The sequence below is a fragment of the Sceloporus occidentalis genome, unplaced genomic scaffold, assembly GCF_023333645.1.
Source record: "Sceloporus occidentalis isolate IW3139 unplaced genomic scaffold, rSceOcc1.0.p SCAF_14, whole genome shotgun sequence".
NCBI classification, from domain to species: Eukaryota; Metazoa; Chordata; class Lepidosauria; order Squamata; family Phrynosomatidae; genus Sceloporus; species Sceloporus occidentalis.
Window position 1 is genome coordinate 8,310,305 of NW_028316994.1, and position 20,107 is coordinate 8,330,411.

Consider the following 20,107-nt stretch of genomic DNA (forward strand, 5'->3'; position numbering starts at 1 on the left):
ACTTGCCCAGTTTCAGGGTGGCCAGGAGTCGGCAACGACTTGAAGGCATCCACAAGAACCACAAGGCGCACCCTTGATTGTTGAAACATAGTGTGAACAATGTGTCTGCATCCACACTGGAGAAGTAATCCGGTTTGACAGAGCTTTAATGGCCTGAGGCTCAAGGCTATGGGGTTCTGGGAGTTGTAGTTTGTGGCGCCCCTCCCAGAGCGGAGCGCACGCGTAGAATGCCTCGGCTGCTCTCTCGCTGTTGCCGTGGCAACCACAAACTCGGTCCAAGGATGGCGGAAGGGTACGGCCGCTGGGGGGCGCCCTCGCCTGCCTCATTCGGGGAAGGAGAGGGAGAGAGGCGGGCGGCTGGCGGTTAAGAGCGCGCCAGTAATATTTACCTCAGCGATTGCAATCCCTTCAAGGCTTTCTCTCTCCTTAATTGGACCGTTGGCGGGAGAAGGAGGCAGATATGGCTTATTTATTCAAAGGGAGATGCAGATAGAGCTGAAGGGAGATAATTTTGTGTGTACATTCAGCCATGAAATTGATCCTGAGAGTCACACTCTCTCAGCCTCAGAGGAAGGCAGCAGTGGCCAACCTCCTCTGAAGAAACCCACTTGGCCATGAAGCCCAGTGGGTTATATTATTATTATTATTATTATTATTATTAAGCTTTATTTATATAGCACTGTAAATTTTAGGCAAGTCACACTCTCTCAGCCTCAGAGGAAGGCAATTGCAAACCTCTGAAGAAACCCACTTGGCCATAAAGACCCAATGGGAGACCTAGGGCAAATCACACTCTCTCAGCCTCAGGGGAAACCTCCTCTGAACAAATCTGGGCCAAGAAAACAGGTTCGCCCTAACAGTTTGGAAATGGTTTGAAGGCACACAACAACAATCTGAATTAAAAGCTCTCTACAAAGTACACAGCGTTTTCCAGACCAAGCAGAATGTTCTGTTTTAGGCATACAAAAAGCTTTTTGATTTGCTGCTTTCATATTTGACTTCATACTCTTCCTGTACCTCACTAAAATACACTCGACCCTCCACATCTGCGGCTTTGACTTTAGTGGATTTCATTAATATGTCCTCTAGGAATATCTAGGTCCAAAAGTCGCACTGAAGGACCTAGAGATGCCTAGAGAGGAGACTCCACTAGGCCTTTGTAGTTACTCCAGGGCAATTCTATGGTCAAAATCTGGCAGACGTTGGCCACAGAGTTGCACTGGAGGACTCTAGAGATTCCTAGAGAGGTGTTCTCTCAAGTAAAAACTCCAGTTCCCAGAATTCCATAGTATTGAGCCACAGCACTTAAAGCAGCGTCAAAGTGGATTAATTATGCCACATGGATGCAGCCTCTGTCCCTTATTAAAGAACTTTCTTGCCATTTAATTTCGTTGAAATATACAATTGTTACAAATCTACCACACAATTAAGTGTACTAAACTACTGCTTCCACAATGAATTGTTTTATTTAACAAAATACTAAATACAACATTTTTCTTAATTAATTAGTTGCCGGTGAGGCTTTCTGGATATGTTAAACGCAATTGTGTTTCCGGTGCGCTGCTTGCGATAGTTTTGATTGTGTTTAAAGTTATGCTTTTCCTTTCTGTAAGTGTTATAATCTGGTTTGAGGGCTTTAGTAAATAAGAAGATAGAAATGATCTAAATCGATAAATATTCAAGGCTATTTTAACATTGTGATTCAGTATAGAACTAATATCTTAAATACAAAATTAGGAATATCTTAAATACATCATCAGTTTACATTATAGATCCACACAAACCTAGATGCCTTACAAACACATAACCGACCTTTCTTAGAATAGGAGCTCTTTTTGCCATGCCCTAAACTACTTTGGAAAACTCACTTGAGGTGATTGCTGTCCAAGGACCCATCCATTCTAGGGCCACAACCATCTACAATTCCCAGAATTCCACAGCTTTGAGCCATCATGGCAGTTAAAGTGGTATCGAACCGGATTATTTCTGCAGTGTGGATGCAGCCTAATAAGAGACATAAATCCAAACCTGGTGGGCATACAGGAATGATAAGACTTCTCTAGAAAAAAGGTGGGAATCGTATGGCCCTCCAGAGGTTGCTGGACTGCAGCTCCCAGCAGCCCTAGCCAACATAGCCAAGAGAGGAATGCTGGGAATTGCAATCCAACAGCATCTGCAAGGCCACAGAGTTCCCATTTCTGCTGTAAGAGAGTGACAAGACTGGTTGCATCTACACTGGAGAAATAATCCGGATGCAGCCATGAGTTGCAACTTTCCCTGTAATGCTGTGTAAGAACTGAAGAATAAATTGTGGCAGTGCTTCCCACCTAATTTCTTTGCAATTCCCATTTCCTGTCCTTTCTTATCAACTAAAGTAAATTACAAACAGATATAAATAAAGCAAAGCTTTAAAAGGCTAGGAAAAATTAAAAAATGGCTAGTAAATCAAGAGCCCTCTCTAGAAGATACAAACACCAGAGGTTTTTAGATCACTCCTGGTTGTGTGACTTCGGCTTTGGCCCACTGTAAAGGAATTGGCTTGAAGACGATGGGGGTCTTCTCTTGCATAACGGTGGCTACTGGCTTCCATGTCAGTCGGGTGGTGAAGCAACTCTGGGGTTTTAATGTACAGTGGGCCCTCCACATTTCCTGGGTTTAGCAGTGTAGGACCCCCATGAAAGTAAAAGAAATGCAAATAAAAAGCCACACTTTTTTTACCTGAGAGAACTTCTCTCTAGGAATCACTAGTCCAGCACAACTATATGGCCAACATCCAGCAGAGGTTGACCATAGAATTGCAATGGAGGACCTACAAATGCCTACGGAAGTGTTTTCTCTGTGAATCTCTAGCTCCTCCAGTGTAACTCTGTGGTCAACGTCTGGCAGAGTTGCGCTGGAGGACCTAAAGATTCCTGTTGTTGTTGTTGTTGTTGTTGTTGTTGTTAACTGCCCTCAAGCCGATCTTGACCCATGGAGACCCTGTGGATGAGACATCTCCGTGACTCCCTGGCCTCTACTGCTCTTCTTAGAGTCCATCCATCTTGCATGTGGCCTTCCTCTCTTTTTACTTCCCTCTACCTTTCCTAGCATTATTGTTTTTCTAATGAGTCCTCCCTTCTCATGATGTGCCCGAAGTACAGCAGCCTCAGTTTCATCATCTTGGCTTCCAGGGAGATCTCTGACTTGATCTGCTCTAGGACCCATTTGTCTTTTTGGCTGCCCATAGGATCCTCAGCACTCTTCTCCAGAACCACATCTCAAATGAATTGATTTTCTTCCTCTCCACTTTTTCTTGACTATCCAGCTTTCACATCCATACATGGTAATAGGGAAAACAATGGCTTGTATGATTCTCACTTTTGTGCTCAGTTGTATATCTTTGCATTTTATAATCTTTTCTAGCTCTTTCATAGCCACTCGCCCTACTCTTAATCTTCTAATTTCCTGCCTGCAGTCCCCATTTCTATCAATGTTTGATCCCAGGCATGAGAATTCTTTTACTAGTTCTATTTCTTCAAAGTCTAGATTGAATTTCTCAAAATTTTATGTTGTCGTTATTTTTGTTTTATGTTCAACAGTAGGCCTGCCTTTGCACTTTCTTCCTTGATCTTTCTTAGTAGTTGCTCCAGGTCTGGGAAGTTTTCTGCTAGTATTATGGTGTCATCTGTATATCTTAGATTGTTGATTGCATCTCGTTGTTGATTAGATTTCACCTGATATTACTTAGCCGTTGTCCATCCAAATACTAACCAGACCTGATCTTACTTAGCTTCCATGATTACAGAAGATCTGATGCCTTCGGGGTATTTTGGCACTTTAAACTAAAATATACTGATATATTTGGTTCCACACCTTTGACTTCTCCCACCACTAAAATATTCCCATTTAACATATTTGAAAAGGAACTTGATCCTTGATTCTTACTAAGAAGTTCAAGGTGGGAGACTTGCCCTCATTATCCCTGTTGTTATGTATCTCCAACATATGGTGCTCTTATTATAGATTTTTTTACAAGATTTGTTTAGAGGGGGTTTGCCATTACCTTCCCTCTAAGGAGGAGAAGGAGGAGAAAGAAAAAGACTTGGCTAAAGTCACCCATGGGTTTTTATGTCTGAGTGAGGTTTCAGTCTGAAGCTTCCTAGAGTTCTAGTCCAAAACTGAACCCACCAAACTATCCTGGATCTCCTTTAATCTTTCCCTGGGCCAATTTGTCATCATGACAACCCAAAAGAATAGGTTAGGTAGAAAGAGGTCATTCCCAAGTGATCCTCATCCAAATGGGGATATTTAAACTCCCTGGTGTAACATGAACCCTCTAGTGTCTGTCAGCTGTTGTGTTAGTTGTTAAGCAGTGCATCATGTTATTGCCTCATTAATTTCTTCTGTTGAATTAATTAACTCCTCACTGGGATTTGATCACTTCAGTACTATGAAAGCCGAATTCTTGTACATTGTGAGATTTAAATGACATATTAATTATCCCTTTAGGGAAAGATCCCTTGCGGCTATGAGGTATTCTCCATAGAGGAAGATACGTGTGATGGCTGAGCTATCATTTATCACATTTTCTATATTAAATAGGATGGCAGAGATACAGGTGAGTCAATTTGTTACTAATACAAGGGATGTGGAAGTCCACTCATATGGGATTTCAATTATAGTGAAGATGAAAGAGAAGCTCTCTTAATTGAAACAAAGGAGACTTCAGTTTTGTCCAACAGCAAATGGTGTAGGGAGAGAAACCACACTCAGGAGAAGGACATAGCATTGGAAATGACCTGAAAGGTCATATAGTTCCACCTCTACCAATTCAAGAAATCTACTGCTACAGTATTTCTGATAGGTATCCATCCAGCTTCTGCTTAAAAATCTCTAACGAAGGAGTGTCTATCACTTTTCTCAAGCAGTTTGTTGCAACTTCAAACCATCAGAACCTTTCTCTTAACGATTATTGAAAGTTATTTCATTGTAATTTGAAACCAGTGGTTCAGATCAAACAGAAAACCAATTTGTTTATAGTTTTGTTCCATTACCTATGTGAGATATGGATAATAAGATATTCCTTCAAATATTTCCAGATCCCTGTTGTGTGTATGTGTATGCTTGTGTGTGTATGAATGAACACATATGCCTTCAAGTTACCTTCAACTTATGGCAACCCCATTAATGTCATAGGGTTTCTTAAGCAAAGGTGGTTTGGCATTGCCTTCCTCTGAAATACAGCCTGCAGCACTTGCTACAGTCTCCCATCCAAGTACTAGCCAGGGCTAACCCTGTCTGATTTCCAAGATGAGATGGGATCTGGTGCCTTCAGGATATTTAGGTCTAACCCTATGGCAAAAAATTATGGTGTAGTTCTAGCCCTGTTGAGAAATACAATAGGGATTGCCCCTTAATTCTCTCCTCTCTAGGGTAAATACACCCTGCTCCTTCAAATTTTCTCATGAGACTAGGGTTTCACCATCATTTTTGCCATCTCCTGCAGGACATGTCCCAGTAGAGACCTGTTTCAACAGTTCTAGCCTTTAAAGTGTTCTAGAGGCACTGTTTGGCCTGATTCAGCAAGAGAATTCATGTGCTATTAATAAGCCACGCCTTTGAAAGGGAAGCATTTGAATCCATTTAATCAAGAGTAAACATTGCTTACAATAGACTAGTTAGGAGCCTAATAAGCAAACTGTCATGTCAGATCAACCCCAAATAGGGCCAAAATAGATGAGCATTCTGTTTCTAATTTGATGCCTCTGAACTTCTCTTTCACACTACACAATTGTAGCACTTTGACCTCATTTTGCAACCATGGCATCATCCTATGGAATCCTGGAGTCCAAGGTTTGCTTGAGGTATTTAGTATCCTTTGCTAGAGAGCTCTAGTTTTTATTAAACTACCAGTCCCTGAATTCCACAGGATGCAGCCATGGCAGTTAAAGCGGTATCAAAGTGGTATAATTATGTAGTGTAAGAGATATCTGAGTGTCCACTTCCAGGTACAGCTTGTAAAAATTACTCTACCAAAACAAGGGCTTTTTGGCTTCACTGGATAGAGTCAGAACAGATCTAAAGGAAAGAGACTTTATGGCTACAATGGAGAACTGAAATGTTATGACTTGCTTTACAACTTGTTTTCTGGGCAGGAGAGGTGGAGTTCAGTTTTCTGCCTGTATGAAAACACTCTCCTGGAAACATCCAAAATCACAAGATCCAGATCTGCAGATTTTTCTTACTCCAAAGTGTGATATTTTTTGTGCTTTGCAGCTGGCCCAATAAAGGTATTTGGGATTTTCTTGGATTACAGCTCCCAGAAATTCCCAGCCAGCATGTTAAAAAGTAAAGATATCCCATTACTGTTATGGAACAGTACTGTTTCCAAGTGCTGCATTCAGAGCATGATCATGGTGATCCTTTTATTATTTCCCCTGCAGCACATACTTGCAGAAGTATATTACCTTTGTCAGTGGAAGTCCCCTTTGGCTAGCTATTACAGCTATTAAGTCGCTGGTAGGTAGGTCTATTCCTATTTGATTCTTAAGAAAATTGATTCTTAAGAAAACAAAATAATTGGCCGAAGCATCCTTCCAGAGGTAGTATGCTGAAGAAATAATTGATGAGAAATATGTGGCCCTCCAGATATTGTTGAATGGCAGGTCCTAGCATTCCTTATCATTGTCTATGGGGGCAAAGGGCTGCTGGGAGTTGATGTAACAACATCTGAAAGGCCTTCAGAAGCCTTCAACTGACTTAGACAGGGCAATTTCAGTCAATAACTATAACAAGAAAAGTATGCAAGGGATCTTGCAGCATTTTTGAGGCTAACTGAAAGAAAGAAGTTGGTAGCATGAGCTTTTGTAGACTTGAGCTTACTTCCTCAGATGCATGCTTATAAGATCCCTTTGCATACCGATTATCCAGTTAACACAGCTATGCCTTAGAATTCTATAACCACAAAAATCTAATATTTGAACTCTCATCCTCTGGCTTTTTTGCAGTTTCCATATCTCTTTATCCTGGGTTTATTCACCTATTCCATATTCTTCTTCATACTGCGTTGCTTCCTGCTGCACTGTGGGAAACTGGAGGTCCTGAATGCAGTCTATGTCTCAGCCAGGTGAGAGACTTGGGTTCTCAGAGATGTGTGTGTGAGAGAGACACCGAAGCTGCATCCACACTGCAGCAATGATCTGCTTTGGTACCACTTTCACTACCATGGCTTCATGCCATGGAATTCTGGGAACTGTAGTTTGTTGTGGCACCAGAGCTCTCTGACAGAGAAAGCTAAATGTCTCACAAAACTCCTGTTCTCAGAATTCCATAGCACTCAGCTGTGGCAGTTAAAGTGGTGTCAAACTGGAATATTTCTTCAATGTGGATGCAGCCTGGGTCAAACATTTTTAGTCGCTTAAGGTGACACAAGGCTCCGCTCTGGGCCCCACAACAAACTCCAACTCCCAGAATTCCATAGCCTTGAGCCAGAAAGAGTTAAAGCAGTGCCAAAGCAGGTTATTTCTCCAGTGTGGATGCAGCCAGAGAGTGGTGCTAGGGCAGCATCCACGTTGCAATGCAGACATTCGGCCTCCAGGGGTCAGTGTTGCCTCAGCTCCTTGCAGCCCACCTTTCTTCCATTCCCCCCAACAACTAGGCTTCCCCCCATTTATCCATCAAAGGTCACACCAGGGACACCTGCTCAGCAGGTGGAGGATCAGCCTGTAATACTCCCAGGGGTGTGTGTGTGTGTGAAAAGAGAGCCCTTAACTCCCTTCCTCCTCCTCCTCTGGCCCCAGCTCCATTGGCCCTCTCCCCTTCCTCTCCCTTCTCCGCAGCGCAGCCCTGATCCCTGCAAACCAGGGATTATCATGGGATTAGCCCAAATCGTCCTCCCGGGAGCCTGCCCAGCCAAGGAAGGAGGAGGAGGAGGAGGAGGAAGGGAAGGCGCCTCTCCTGAGCTGCCAGGCAAGGAGGGGGTTAAACCGCGCTTAGCCCTGGACCAAAAGGATGCCACCCTCTTTCCTCCTCTCTGTCCTCAGCCGCAGTCTCAGCCTGCGCTAAAGGCTGGGAAGGGGGAAAGGAAGGCGAAACCTTCCCCAGCTCCTCCTCGGCGGGGTTTTTAAGGCCAGGAAAGGCCAGCCCCCAGCCACCTTTTGAATCCCTTCTTGCTCCAGAGACCACCCCCCACCTCTCTGCCCCATCTCAGGTCCCCTTCCAACAAACAATGCCAACCTGAACCTTCCCCCTGTTCCTCTTCCTCTTCTTCCTCCTCCTCTTCTTCCTCTCTCTCCAGCCTTCATTCCCCTCGGAGGCCGGGCAGAGGCCGCGGTCGCTTTAAGGCCCTTGAAGAGCTGGGCTGACAGCTGCTCTCCTGCCTCTCCCCCCTCTTTCAAGGCTCCCTTCCCCTCCCTCTGTCTGTCTCCCTGTCTGTCTGTCTGTGAGCAGATCTGCTTGGGACCAACCCCGCTGCTGCTGCTGCTGCCTCCTCCTCTTCCTCCTCTGCAGCCCCTTCCCCATCCTCTCCCCATATCCCACCCACCCCAACCTCGGGGACCATGATCCTGCTTCGAGGGTGCTGCTGCTGCTGCCGCTTGGAGGGTCCCCAGCCCCGCTGACCCCCAGGCCCTTCCTCCCTTCCTTCCTCCTTTCCCTTCCTCTTTCCCCGGGCCTCCCCCCGACCCAAACCCAACCCCAGGCCCGCCATAGCGCGATGTTTCACGCCTTGGTTGCAGGGGGCATTGTCTTCCCCGGCCTCTTCTTGTTGTCCAAGCACGGCCTCAAGTGGCTGCCGGGGCTGCGATGGGAGGAGGCCGACGCCGTCATCGTCTCCGCCAGGTAACACAAATAGGGGATGAAAAAGGGGGTGCTGCTGTTATTTAGGGGAAGGGAGGGAGAGAAGGGGAGATAGGAGGAGGAGAGGCCCATCTACCATCCCCAGAGATGGGCCTGGAGTGGAGGGGTATTACCACAACTGCATTAAGCCTAGGCTGCATCCACACTGGAGAAATAACCCGGTTTAGCACTGCTTTAACTCTTTTCTGTCTCAAGGCTATGGAATTCTGGGAGTTGGAGTTTGTTGTGGGCCCAGAGCGCCGCTCCGCTCCTGGCCCCACAATAAACTCCAACTCCCAGAATTCCATGGCCTTGAGACAGAAAAGAGTTAAAACGGATTATTTCTCCAGTGTGGAGATTGGTCTTGTTAGCCTGGCCACTGACAAGCAAAGCAAAAGCAGTCGGGTACAAAGAAAAGCACTTGTCTCTTTCTCTTTCTCTTTCTCTTTCTCTTTTTAAAAGGAGGTGTGTGTTTTTAGGTGTGTGTGTGTAAGGTGTGTGTCCCACAGTTTCCCTTGAGAGGGAAATAGCAACAGCAGCCACATTTCTAAGCAGTCTCTTAAGTGGTTTACAACGCGTCAGCCAGTTGCCCCCAACAAGCTGGGTACTCATTTTAGAGCGACTGCCGAAGGATGCCAGGCTGAGTTGACCCCTGGCCAGGATCGAACTCACAACCTTGTGGCTGTGAGTGAGCAGCCGCAGTGCTGGCATTTAAAAAGAGGATGGGTTGGGAGGATGCCAGGTTTTCTTAAGAGCCTCGGTCCCAAGAAAAAGTGGGCCTTGGAGCTCTAGGGGTCCCGTGAAACTGGCAGGGCTCCCCAGTTGCAAACTGCCTTCCTCCACTCTCTATAACTGGCTTTGTAAGATCCTCCCAGAGGCAGGCAGGGTGGCCAGACTACCCGAGAGACCCCCATCTGGGGGGGCTGTGGAAAAGAGAACTTCTGAGTTCATATGGAAAGAGTGGGGCTGAAGGCTGGAGAACAAGAACTAAGGCCCAGCTGGGGTGTTTGTGTGTAGCGTCCAGGGCCCACAGTGGCAACCAGTAGCACTGATAACAGCCCATCCAAGCCCAAGGTTTCCTCTTACTTAGCCAGGCTGTTTGGAGCCCAGCGGTGAGGGTATCAATGAGCTTGGGGATAGGATGAACACCTTTGGCAAGGTCTGGAAGTCGTTGTGAGGTCGAGTGCCTTTGCAGGCCACAGATGGGATACCTCGGGAGTGGTGCTTGGAACTGTTTCAGGAGGGTATCTGCTTGAGGAGTAAAGACAGTGCTGAGGAATGGGAAAGGGTCCCAAGGGGTCAGATGAGACTGGGCTGGCTTTCTTCACTTACATCACTTACCATGGCAGCATGCAAGCGGTCTCTGCTGTATTGGCTATCTCTGGGGATTACTGGTCAGCAGTACTAGACTAAGGTGGTCAAGGAGCAGTTAGGGCTTGGACTGGACACAAAGGTGTTTGAGCAAGTTTGAAGAATGACCCAGTAGACCCAAAGAGGTTTCTAAGGAGCCTTTGCTGAATTTGAGGCCCTGCAGAAATGAACTGGCAATTGGGGCTTTGACAGTCTGAAGGATGAATGGAGTATCTGCAGCCCCACTAACTTACTTTGCTTCTACTTCCCTGCCCTCTCACAACAGACTAGTTTCTTCGGTCCAAGCCATCATGGCTTCCACGGTCGGCTACATTGTCTCCTCATCCTGCAAGCACATTATCGACGACCAGTAAGTCAGCATTTACAGTGTGTGTGTGTGTGGCTGGGCCAAGGCTGCAGTGCAGTAACAAACCTCTTCTCCCAACCTCCACCCCTTTCCCAATCTCACTTGTCCCTGTGTAGCCCAGCCAGCATGTTGGCAAGGTCACACTTGTGAGAAACCTGACACCCGCACCGGGATGGGCACCAAATTTAGAAACAGAACGACAGTGACACGTTATGGGCAGATGTGTGGCCAAGGGTAGGGCCACTCCATGCTAGGGATGGGAACTTGCGGTGTGATGGCTGAATTTCTCCAGCAGGAGGCACCACTGCAGGGAAAGGGAAATCAGTGGCTTGTGAGAAGAGAGAAAGGGGGCAAAGTCACTTTTGTTTTCTTTTTTGTCCTCAGAGAAGTATTGAGAGGGGGAGAGGAGGGCAAAAACAGGGACTTTGAACAGTTTGTTCCTGCTTATCCAACAATAACGTGGGTAAGAACAGGTAAAAAGTGAAATGCAAGGGCTGAACCTGAGGTATCCTGTCCTTTTGGAAACTGAGCACTGTCCATGGTGCTGTAGAAACAGAAGGTTCTTGGGCGGCTTTTTTCAGAACCATGGACAGTTCCTTCAACAACCTGTCCTCGAGGTCCCATACTTTCAATGGAGGAAGGGATTTCCTGTTCCTGTGCTGGAAAGAGCTGGCGCAGGGAGGAGGGGACCAGTCCCATTGGATTCTGGGAGAGCTGCCAGACCTCAGCCTCTGCAGAATCCAATCTGGCACTAGGGCAACTCTGCAGGACAAGTCCCGATTATTAACACAGCAGGATTCCCTAAAAGCTCTGAGGAAAGAAGTTGGAAAGACATGAGCAGGACAGTTTTGTGTGAGAGAACTGCCCCTTTCCACCTGCTGAGTCTTCCTCTCTTTTGTCATCAGATAGTTTTGTTTCATCCTAATGAACTGAGCTGGGATTAGTTCCCTGTCCATGAGTCTCACTGGATGGTGCACGTATGCTAATTCCCCTATAGCAAGGAGGAGTGGAGGGGATTAGAGTTTTCCTAGAGCAAATCAAGCCCAAACTTTCCTTAGAAGATAAGATGACTAAACTGAGACGGTTGTACTTTGACCATATCATGAGAAAAGACAACAGTGCTTGGGAAGGTAAAAGGCAGTAGGAAAAAAGCGAAGACTGCATTTCAGATGGATGGACTTAATCAAGGAAGCTATGGCTGCCCTGAATCTGAAAGACCTGCAAGAACAGGTGATAGCAGGGTGACTTGGAGGTCTCTCATTCATAGTTGCTGGCAGTTAACAACAGCTGTTTCCACTGCTGGTTTTCATGCTTTGGACTCAGAATTAGTTTTGTCGGCCATCCGTGATGATGAATTCTAGGACTCCTTGTTAGGAGGTGAGTTTCCTAGTGGGTTAAATCTGACAGAATCTGAGTTCCTGATTTTCTCCTGATGGATGTGAGCACATTTTGAGTCATTCTGGAAGGGGAATGAGGAGGAGGATGCAGGATGTTTGGACCTTGTTCTCCTTACACCAGAAGTCTCTTGCCAGGAAGCAATGTCAAGTTTCCCTAGCAACATTTCAACTCTTGGGAACTGTTTCCTTGATAGATCCCAAAAGCCTGGGCACCCCACCCCACCCTGATGATTCTGCAGCATGGCAACCACAGCCTGGAAAAGTTACTTTTGGAGGGATTACAGCTCCCAGAGTCCCTTTGTCCATACCAGCTGGAGAGGGAGAATTCTGGGAATTGTCACCCAAAAGATAACTTTTACACATGTAGACACATGCACATGTGCAGAGTGCTTCCCTAACTTCTGCTTAAATCCCACATGCCCCATTTGCTTGGGCACCCAGTAGCATCCCATAGACCAGGGGTAGGCAATCTTTTTGAGCCGGGGGCCGGGTTGCTGTCCCTCAGACAACTGGGGGGCCGAAGCCAAAAAATAAATAATTAAATATTTTTTTTAAAAAAAAATTAAATATATAAATAAACCAGGACAAATGTAGGACAAATTTTTCAAATGGAAGACACTTTTTTTAAAAAAAAATTGAGGACACGTGAAAAAATTTGCTGATTTTTAAAAAAAATGTTAATATAAATGCATGTTTCTGAGGCTTCTATAGACAATTGCCCCCCAAAGGCCCCGGCGGCAATCGGCGGCAGGACCGGGCTGGGGCCAGTCCCAAGGCCTCGCTGGGCCGCATCCGGCCCGCAGGCCACAGGTTGCCTACCCCTGCCATAGACCATAAATCCTGCATAGCACCGCAGCAGCCAAGCTCCTTGTCTGGCATTTGGCCTAATCACCTTGCATAGAGCAGGGAGTGCTGTCAGCACAAAATGCCCAGGCAGGCTGCAGAGGCAAGAAGGGAAGTAATAGTGCCACTCTATTCTGCTTTGGTCAGGCCTCACCTGGAACACTGTGTCCAGCTCTGTGCATCACAATTAAAAAAGGATGTTGACAAGCTGGAGCATGCCCAGAGGAGGGTGACCAAAATGTTAAAGGGTCTGGGACCCATACCTTATGAGGAGAGACTTAGGGAGCTGGGCATGTTTAGCCTGGAGAAGAAAAGGTTAAGAGGTGATATGACAACCCTGTATAAGTATTTGAAGGGGTTTCATATTGAGGATGGAGCAAGCTTGTTTCCTGCTGCTCCAGGGAATAGGACCCAGAACAATGGAGGCAAGCTACAGGAAAAGAGATTCCACCTCAACATTAGGAGGAACTTCCTGACAATGAGAACTATTTGACAGTGGAAAAGGTTGCCTCAGAGAGTGGTGGAGTCTCTTTTGGGGGTCTTTAAACAGAGATTGGATGGCCATTTATTGGGGGTGCTTTGATTGTGTCTTCTTGCATGGCAGGGAGTCGGACTGGATCACCCTTGGGGTTTCTTCCAACTCTGATTTTATGATTTTATGGTTCTATGAACCGGGACAGTGGCAGATAGTAAGTCATGGCCCATACTCATTGTGCTATTTGCCTCTCTCTCAGCCTGTTATTTGGTACTTTAAAATGGATTGAGGCCAGAAGCACCTTTAAAAATATCTCAGAATTCATCCTCTATTACCTGCCATAGAATGGGATTAAGTCCAACTTCCTGAACTTATTTACCTTAATCCTATTGCCTTTTTATAGGCCTTGATGGACTGCTAAATAAGTATAAGGTCAAAGGCATGGCACACAGCTGGTAGTAAGTCAAAACATTCTGGGTGTTAAGGAGATTGAGGAGGTCCTGATGCACAGGAGGTGGGGGTGGGGAAACACAGCAGGGTGTGCCAGGCGTGCCATGGTTGAAAGGTGGTGGTAGGACAAGCTAAGGAGGGAGTGATGCAGCCTGTGTCTTGGATGCAGGAATAGCTAGTGTGTATTGATAATGAGGTGTGCAAATGAGAAACTGAACTCGAAGGAGCCCACAGCTGCAATAACAGGGAGATGGCAGGTAGCGGGGCTAACAGTGGCGTTGGCAGGGAACATAGCCATGGCTGACTCTGCGTTCTCTTTGCCCTTGCGGGTGGAATGCATCAGGAGTTTGTCAATATTGATTGATTGTGGCTTGAGCTTCTTCCAAGGGGTGGGGGGTGGGGCATCCCCTCTGCTCCTCCTCCTCCTCAAACTCCATTCTTTTACAGTTCCAATCCCCTCAAGTAACTACTATAACTGTAACCAGAGGCTGAAAAACATAGTGTTTGGGCTACTACAGCCAGCATGTCTGAGTGATTCTGGGAGCTGTAGTCCAAAATACCCTCCCACCACTCCTCTCCAAGATGTAGTTCAAAAACATGCTGAAGGATTCTGGGCACTGTAATCCTAAACAGTACCTAGTCCAAGCTCTGTTCTCTTCTACCCCTCTGCAGGCACTGGCTGACCTCCATGTATACCCAGTTTGCCGTTCCCTACTTCATCTACGACATCTATGCCATGTTCCTGTGTCATTGGCACAAGTACCGGGTCAAAGGGCACGAGGCAGGCTCAGGAGGGACTTGGACACTGCGCACCGTTGTCCGTACCTACCTGCACAAAGAGTTCCTTATGGTCATCCACCATCTCTTCATGGTGCTGGTTTGCTTTCCTGTGTCCACGGTGAGTAGGACAGGGGGAGGGCAACAAGGAAGAGGAACAATGGGGAAGGGATGGAATGAAATGCCAATCTGTGGGGCAGAGAGGGACACTGTCCTTTCAGGATAATCATCCTTCTACTTCTCAAATTTCTGTTTCAGCTATGGCGCCAGGGCAAAGGTGATTTCTTCCTGGGCTGTATGTTGATGGCTGAACTTAGCACTCCTTTTGTCTGTCTTGGCAAAGTCCTCATTCTGGTGAGTATGGCCTGATACTCCATGAGTTCTTGGGCTTGGGAGTGGGATTGAGGGCAAAGTTTAGCAGGACTGAGGAAGCCCTCCTGTCTGAGAGAAGAATGGATCATGGAGAAATTTGTATATATAAAAAAAGAAACTCCAGCTTCCCGCATCCCATCCTGATAGAGACATTTAATGCTAGCAGCTCCTTTTGGAGGAGAATAAAAGGAACTGTAGGAAGCACTGCTTCAAAAACGGGAAAGGGGTGTGTTATGGTTGCAAAAGGTGGCCTGACTTCCTTCTTCCCTCTCCTTCTTCTTCCCCCCACAGTACAAGCAGCAACACACCCTTCTCCATAAAGTGAATGGGATTATCATGCTGGTTACATTCTTCTACTGTCGAATCCTGCTTTTTCCCTACATGTACTGGGTCTATGGGCAGTATGCTGGCTTGCCCTTTTATCGTGTGCCCTTCTCGATCCCTGCTGAGTACAACTTGGGGTCCGCCATCCTCATGGCACCGCAGATTTACTGGTTCGGCCTTATCTGCCGTGGAGCTTTTCGTGTATACCGGGCCCGGGGTGCCACCAAGGAACAGGTGTTACGAAACGGGCACAGACCAGAGACACAGGCGCTTGACTGATGACTTATCTCCCTATGCCACAGATGGACAGACCACATTTTCCTCTAACTTATTTATTTATTGGGGTACAAGAGGGACTGGATTGATTGGGGTGGGGAGGAGTAGGCTCCTGAGGCCAAAGGGGAATTTGGGAGGGGCTGGAAAGGGAGGGGGTCTCCCACAACAGTATTTGGAGGGCACAGAAAACCAAAAGGAAACCCTTGGGTTTAGCATGGGATTCATCTGCCAAAGGCAACCCTCTGGTTTTGCAACAAGTTATCAGTATTTTTTCAATGTTTTGGGGTTGGGGGACAAAAGTAAGATCCCAAGCCAAACGAAAATACAGGAAATAACTTTTTGGAAACACACTCTGCCCAGTTGGGTACAAGAAGCCCAAGCACCCAAAACAGAGTATGGTTGATTTATTTTTATGGTCAGGGCTATGGGGAGAAGCGTTGCAAGACAAAACAAAGGTATCCCAAGCTTGTCATGGGCTTTGCCATATATATATGTAAATGCATGGTGAGAAATAGTGTGTGTATGTGTGTGTATATGTATATGTATATGTGTATGTATGTGTGTATATATATATATATATGTATATATATATATATATAGTTATAAACTATTTCTCACCATGGAGTTACAATAATGACCCAGAGCAAAGCCTGCTAATTATGGTGAGGAGATTCCAGTACTTGGAAAAAAGGGAGCTGCATATAATGGAGTGAGGGGGGAAACAGATAAAGGCTGTGTTATTTCCCCCCCTACTGTTATTTATTGAATTGCAGAATCCTAGCCATTGTTAAATGGTATAGGAGAAATAGTGTGGGGTTTGAATTTCCCACGCAATCTGATTATTGGAATTATTAGGTTTTGTCAGTAGCATCATTCATTTTCATAGGCTTGGCCAATAAGGAAAACACCGTGGAACTTTTGGAGGCTGCTAAATACAAGGGATTATCAGTATTACTGAGATGTCACCCATTCAGAATATCCCCAAAATGTATTAAAATAATATTCCCTTGCACTGGTAAATTTGACCAGAAGAATGCTTTTCTAACATATGTATGGTTCCCCTACCTAGCAATAACCAAGCAGGGAGACATCCCTCCCTCCCTCCCTCCTGCTCTTGCCACCCCTCCTCCTGTTCAGCACATAATCCCATTGCTCTTCTTCCCCTAGAAATCCCCACTCCATAGGGGCAGGGATCCAGCTGTAAATAGGGGGTGGGTGGGGTGTATTTATAATAACCCAAGGTCTGCAAAATATTAAAGGAGCCATTATCTAATGCCAGCTGAGGGCCATTGCGTGTATTTATTGCTCTTCCTCAGCTAAGCTTTCCACCTTCTTCTTCCTGCAAGATTCCTGAACTAGATTTGCTTGCTGTTAAAACCCTCGAATGCTCCATAACCATGTCTCTCAGTTTCACCTCCCCTTCAGGTTTCTTTTGTTCATCAGAGTCACACACATGTGTACACAAACACACACATCCTGAGTCTTTTATGAAAGTAAAATGATATTGGGAAGAAGCAGAAAGTGGTTGGCTGGAGCGACATTTGACTTCCCCATACTTTAGCCTTTAACTGATTGATCTCTTTGCGAGCCTGAAAGAAAGTGAGGAAGAAGAATTAAATAAAAAATCAATGGGGTGGAAATAAATAATTACCCCCAGTAGCACTATTAGGCTAGGGCTCTGAGATTCAAGACTGGGGCTTCACCAGGAGGGTTGCCAAACCCAGCAGAGATGGCTTGCTGGTTTTTGAAGTAAGTGAAGCGGTACGCTTTACTCTGTTTAAAAAAGGGCCACCATTCCCGCCAAAGCCATTCAGTTTGATGTCTAGAAGGAACGCACTATACCACTGAATGCCCTCCAACATGAACAGGGGTAGTGGGGAGATAACTTGTAGTGTACTGCACATGAGGCAGAATGTCACCTACAGTTTTGAGATGATCTGATAGAGGAAGAAGAGCAAGATGAGGATGACAGATCCTATTAGGATATAGCGCAGCAGGCGGGGAAAGTTACCTGTAAGAGACAGAGGAGAAGCCATCTCACTTTTTTTCCTACTGTAAGGAGCAGAGCAAAATAGCTCAAAAATATGGGAACAGAGCTTGAAACTGGTTGGTTGATTTTGGGCATTGTTGTCTGACATAAATTTTTCCAAGTTCTACAAAAGAAGTTGACTTTTACAGGGTCCTACATTACTACAATCCATCTAGCTTAGTCTTTAGCTGCTCTGCTCAGTCTTAGCTGATGCAAGATTCCCAAAGAAGAATATTTTCCCCAGCTTTAACTGGAGATGGCAGAGTCTGAGCTCAGCACGGATGACATACAAAGCATGTGCACTGAGCTCAAGTTCCACAAATTTTTTTTGGGAGGGGAGAATGAAGTTTGCATCTGAAGTGTGCAAGTTAATGGACTGTGGGGTGGGAGAAGAATCTCACTTGGGGCAACAAAATCCGGTTGTTCTCCAATGTACTGGTAAATGGCCAGGATCTTCTTTTTGTCCGAGTCAGGATAATCAAACCAAAGCGGCCGACTGGGCGAAGAGTCCGCTGTTTCGCTAGCATCCCCCACACTTTCTGCAGGTGCTGTAGGCCCAAGAAATAATATTTTAAAAAGTACTAATAGTGAGTGTTCCTGTGTTTCAGAAACCATTTTTAAAAATGATATACCAGACGTGAAGAATCTGTGCTCTTTCCCTCCTCCAACTGTAACTGGATTCCACTTTCCATCAGCCCCAGTCTCGCCAGTGGTGAGGGGTGAGATGAGGTGCATTTCAGAGATATCTGCAGAACCACGGGTTTCCCCAACCCTGTTATGAATACAAATACAAAATACTTTTATTTTACTTTCATTTTTGAAGAGTTTGCCAGGAATTTCATCTTCAAATGAAAGCGAGTTTTTCTTGCAGGTTAGCTTTAACAATGCTTTACAGACATCCTGAGCTTGGAAGCATTGCTTTGTTGAACTACAATTCTCAGAATTCCCCAGCCACAACATAGGCATTCTTTTCCCCATACCCCATCAATTAATGGTCATTATTATTATTTTATTTACTTATATCTCACCTTTCTCCCATTTCAGGGATTCATGAACCCCTGTTCCATATTCCTTTGCACGGGTGAGAAAATGACAAAGTCTTCCTTGATGCAGGCTGCACTGAAGGGTAGGTATGGAGGATGAAAGCTGGGTAATTTTAACATTATCCAAACCTGATCAGTCCAACTGTTTCCACTACAGTTGCTACTGCTGTGAAAACAGTTCATTGCTTCACCTCACCAAATAGCCTCCCTTGGACCTGCAAACTTACTCCAGATGTGTTGGACTGAAACTCCCATCATCCCAAACGAATGGGCTCATAGTGGCAGTAAGTAATAGGATTTGAAGTCCAACACATTCTGAGTGGAGTGGAATGATGGAGGATGGCGGTTACATAGTATAGTGCATAAGCGATTTTCAACTGGCTTTAACCTGGATCAGTAAAAGACTGGAATCGCTTCATTCTGCAGTTGTGTTGATGCTCCATCTATTCCAAAGAGACTGTGTTCCATAATTTTCCCCACTGGAAACCACAACAATTAAAGCAGGTAGGGTTAGGGCCATAACCATGGCACAGACCACAACTTGAGTAAATTACTTCTTGCAACTTGAACTCCTAATATCCCCCAGCTGGCATCCTGGAAGTAGTGGTCCCCAAAAGTTAGTTTTTCAAACTGGGGGATAGACACACAGACCTTTGGACAATAAGACAAGATATATAAGCTGTTGGTTAAACTTAAGGTCCATTTTCTCTGCCGTGACTGCCAATTGCTTGTGTATCCTGCAGAAGTGATTTCTTTCTTACTCAGCACTGTGCTTTTTGCTGCATCTACACTGCAGAATCAATGCAGTTAGACACCATTTAAACTGCCATAGCTGAGTGGACATCACCACAGAAGCCCTGTTCTTGCAGTAATTGCATCAGTTTTGAAAATGGATACAGAACAGGTTCAGAGCAGCCATTATTGCATGTCTTCACAATCACGCAACTGGAGCAGTTGCTGCCATAGCATCCTCTTTCTGACTCCCTCTTAACCTCACCTCCTTATCCTATGTCCTACCCAGCATGCCTTTTGTTCTATTTTTTAATTCCCCCCCCCCCCCACACACACACAAAATTGTGGAGCTCTGCTACTGTAATATGTTTTTTAAAAAGTGGCAGTTAGGCCATTTGGAATTAGTGAGGGGGGATGGGGGAGAGGAGACACTGACACCACACAACTGCCAATATCGCAACTGCCCCGGCAATGCATTACGCACCTGGACCCTCATTGATGGGTTTCCCGTCTGAAAAGGGATGCCCTAACTGTGCTTGGGGAATGCAGCAGCTACAGATTGGAGGTAGTGGCAGCATGCGATACGTATTGCCAAAGCTACTTTTTTGGTTCTAATTGCCGTTCAAAAGCTGTGTGTAGTAAACTTCAGTGCTATGGAATTCTGCGATTTGTACTTTTGTGGAATGTTTAGCTTCTCTGGCAAAGAGCTCTGGTGCCACAACGCAGTACAAATCCCAGGATTCCATAGGATGGAGCCATGGCAGTCAAAGCAGTGTATGAATTCTGCAGTGTGGCAGCAGCCTTTGACAGAAAAGGCTGGGTTGAAACTAGAATCTTCTGCATTCGAAGGATATTCTA

General features: G+C 45.7%; 2 protein-coding genes across 5 annotated transcripts; one reads left to right on the forward strand and one right to left on the reverse strand.

Moving 5' to 3' along the window:
- Nucleotides 1-342: 342 nt before the first annotated feature.
- TLCD3B (TLC domain containing 3B) lies at nucleotides 343-16,003 on the forward strand. 4 transcript variants are annotated; one of them, XM_089480452.1, is made up of 7 exons: nucleotides 343-624; nucleotides 4,489-4,597; nucleotides 6,987-7,105; nucleotides 10,451-10,534; nucleotides 14,369-14,594; nucleotides 14,732-14,827; nucleotides 15,137-16,003. In XM_089480452.1, the coding sequence occupies exons 2-7, from the start codon at nucleotides 4,541-4,543 to the stop codon at nucleotides 15,446-15,448; spliced, it is 894 nt and encodes a 297-aa protein (XP_089336578.1). In that variant the 5' UTR covers nucleotides 343-624; nucleotides 4,489-4,540; the 3' UTR covers nucleotides 15,449-16,003. The 4 variants fall into 4 exon arrangements, with proteins under 4 accessions (XP_089336578.1, XP_089336577.1, XP_089336580.1 ...); XM_089480451.1 differs by having other exon boundaries at nucleotides 343-454; XM_089480454.1 differs by having other exon boundaries at nucleotides 361-378.
- Nucleotides 16,004-17,009: 1,006 nt separating this feature from the next.
- Nucleotides 17,010-18,291, reverse strand: FIMP1 (fertilization-influencing membrane protein 1). Its single transcript, XM_089480817.1, has 4 exons — nucleotides 18,107-18,291; nucleotides 17,876-18,022; nucleotides 17,369-17,456; nucleotides 17,010-17,034 (listed from the first exon to the last, which is right to left on the reverse strand). Exons 1-4 carry the CDS (start codon nucleotides 18,207-18,209, stop codon nucleotides 17,010-17,012), a joined length of 363 nt encoding a protein of 120 aa, XP_089336943.1. The 5' UTR covers nucleotides 18,210-18,291.
- Nucleotides 18,292-20,107: the final 1,816 nt, after the last annotated feature.

Coding starts and splice junctions, on each gene's coding strand:
- TLCD3B (XM_089480452.1), top strand. CDS start 4,541: ATGGCTGAGCTATCATTTATCACATTTTCTATATTAAATAGGATGGCA. Junction 4,598..6,986: donor ATAGGATGGCAGAGATACAG/GTGAGTCAATTT, acceptor GCTTTTTTGCAG/TTTCCATATCTCTTTATCCT. Junction 10,535..14,368: donor AAGCACATTATCGACGACCA/GTAAGTCAGCAT, acceptor ACCCCTCTGCAG/GCACTGGCTGACCTCCATGT.
- FIMP1 (XM_089480817.1), bottom strand. CDS start 18,209: ATGCACCTCATCTCACCCCTCACCACTGGCGAGACTGGGGCTGATGGA. Junction 18,023..18,106: donor GCACAGATTCTTCACGTCTG/GTATATCATTTT, acceptor TTGGGCCTACAG/CACCTGCAGAAAGTGTGGGG. Junction 17,035..17,368: donor TATCAGATCATCTCAAAACT/GTAGGTGACATT, acceptor ACTTTCTTTCAG/GCTCGCAAAGAGATCAATCA.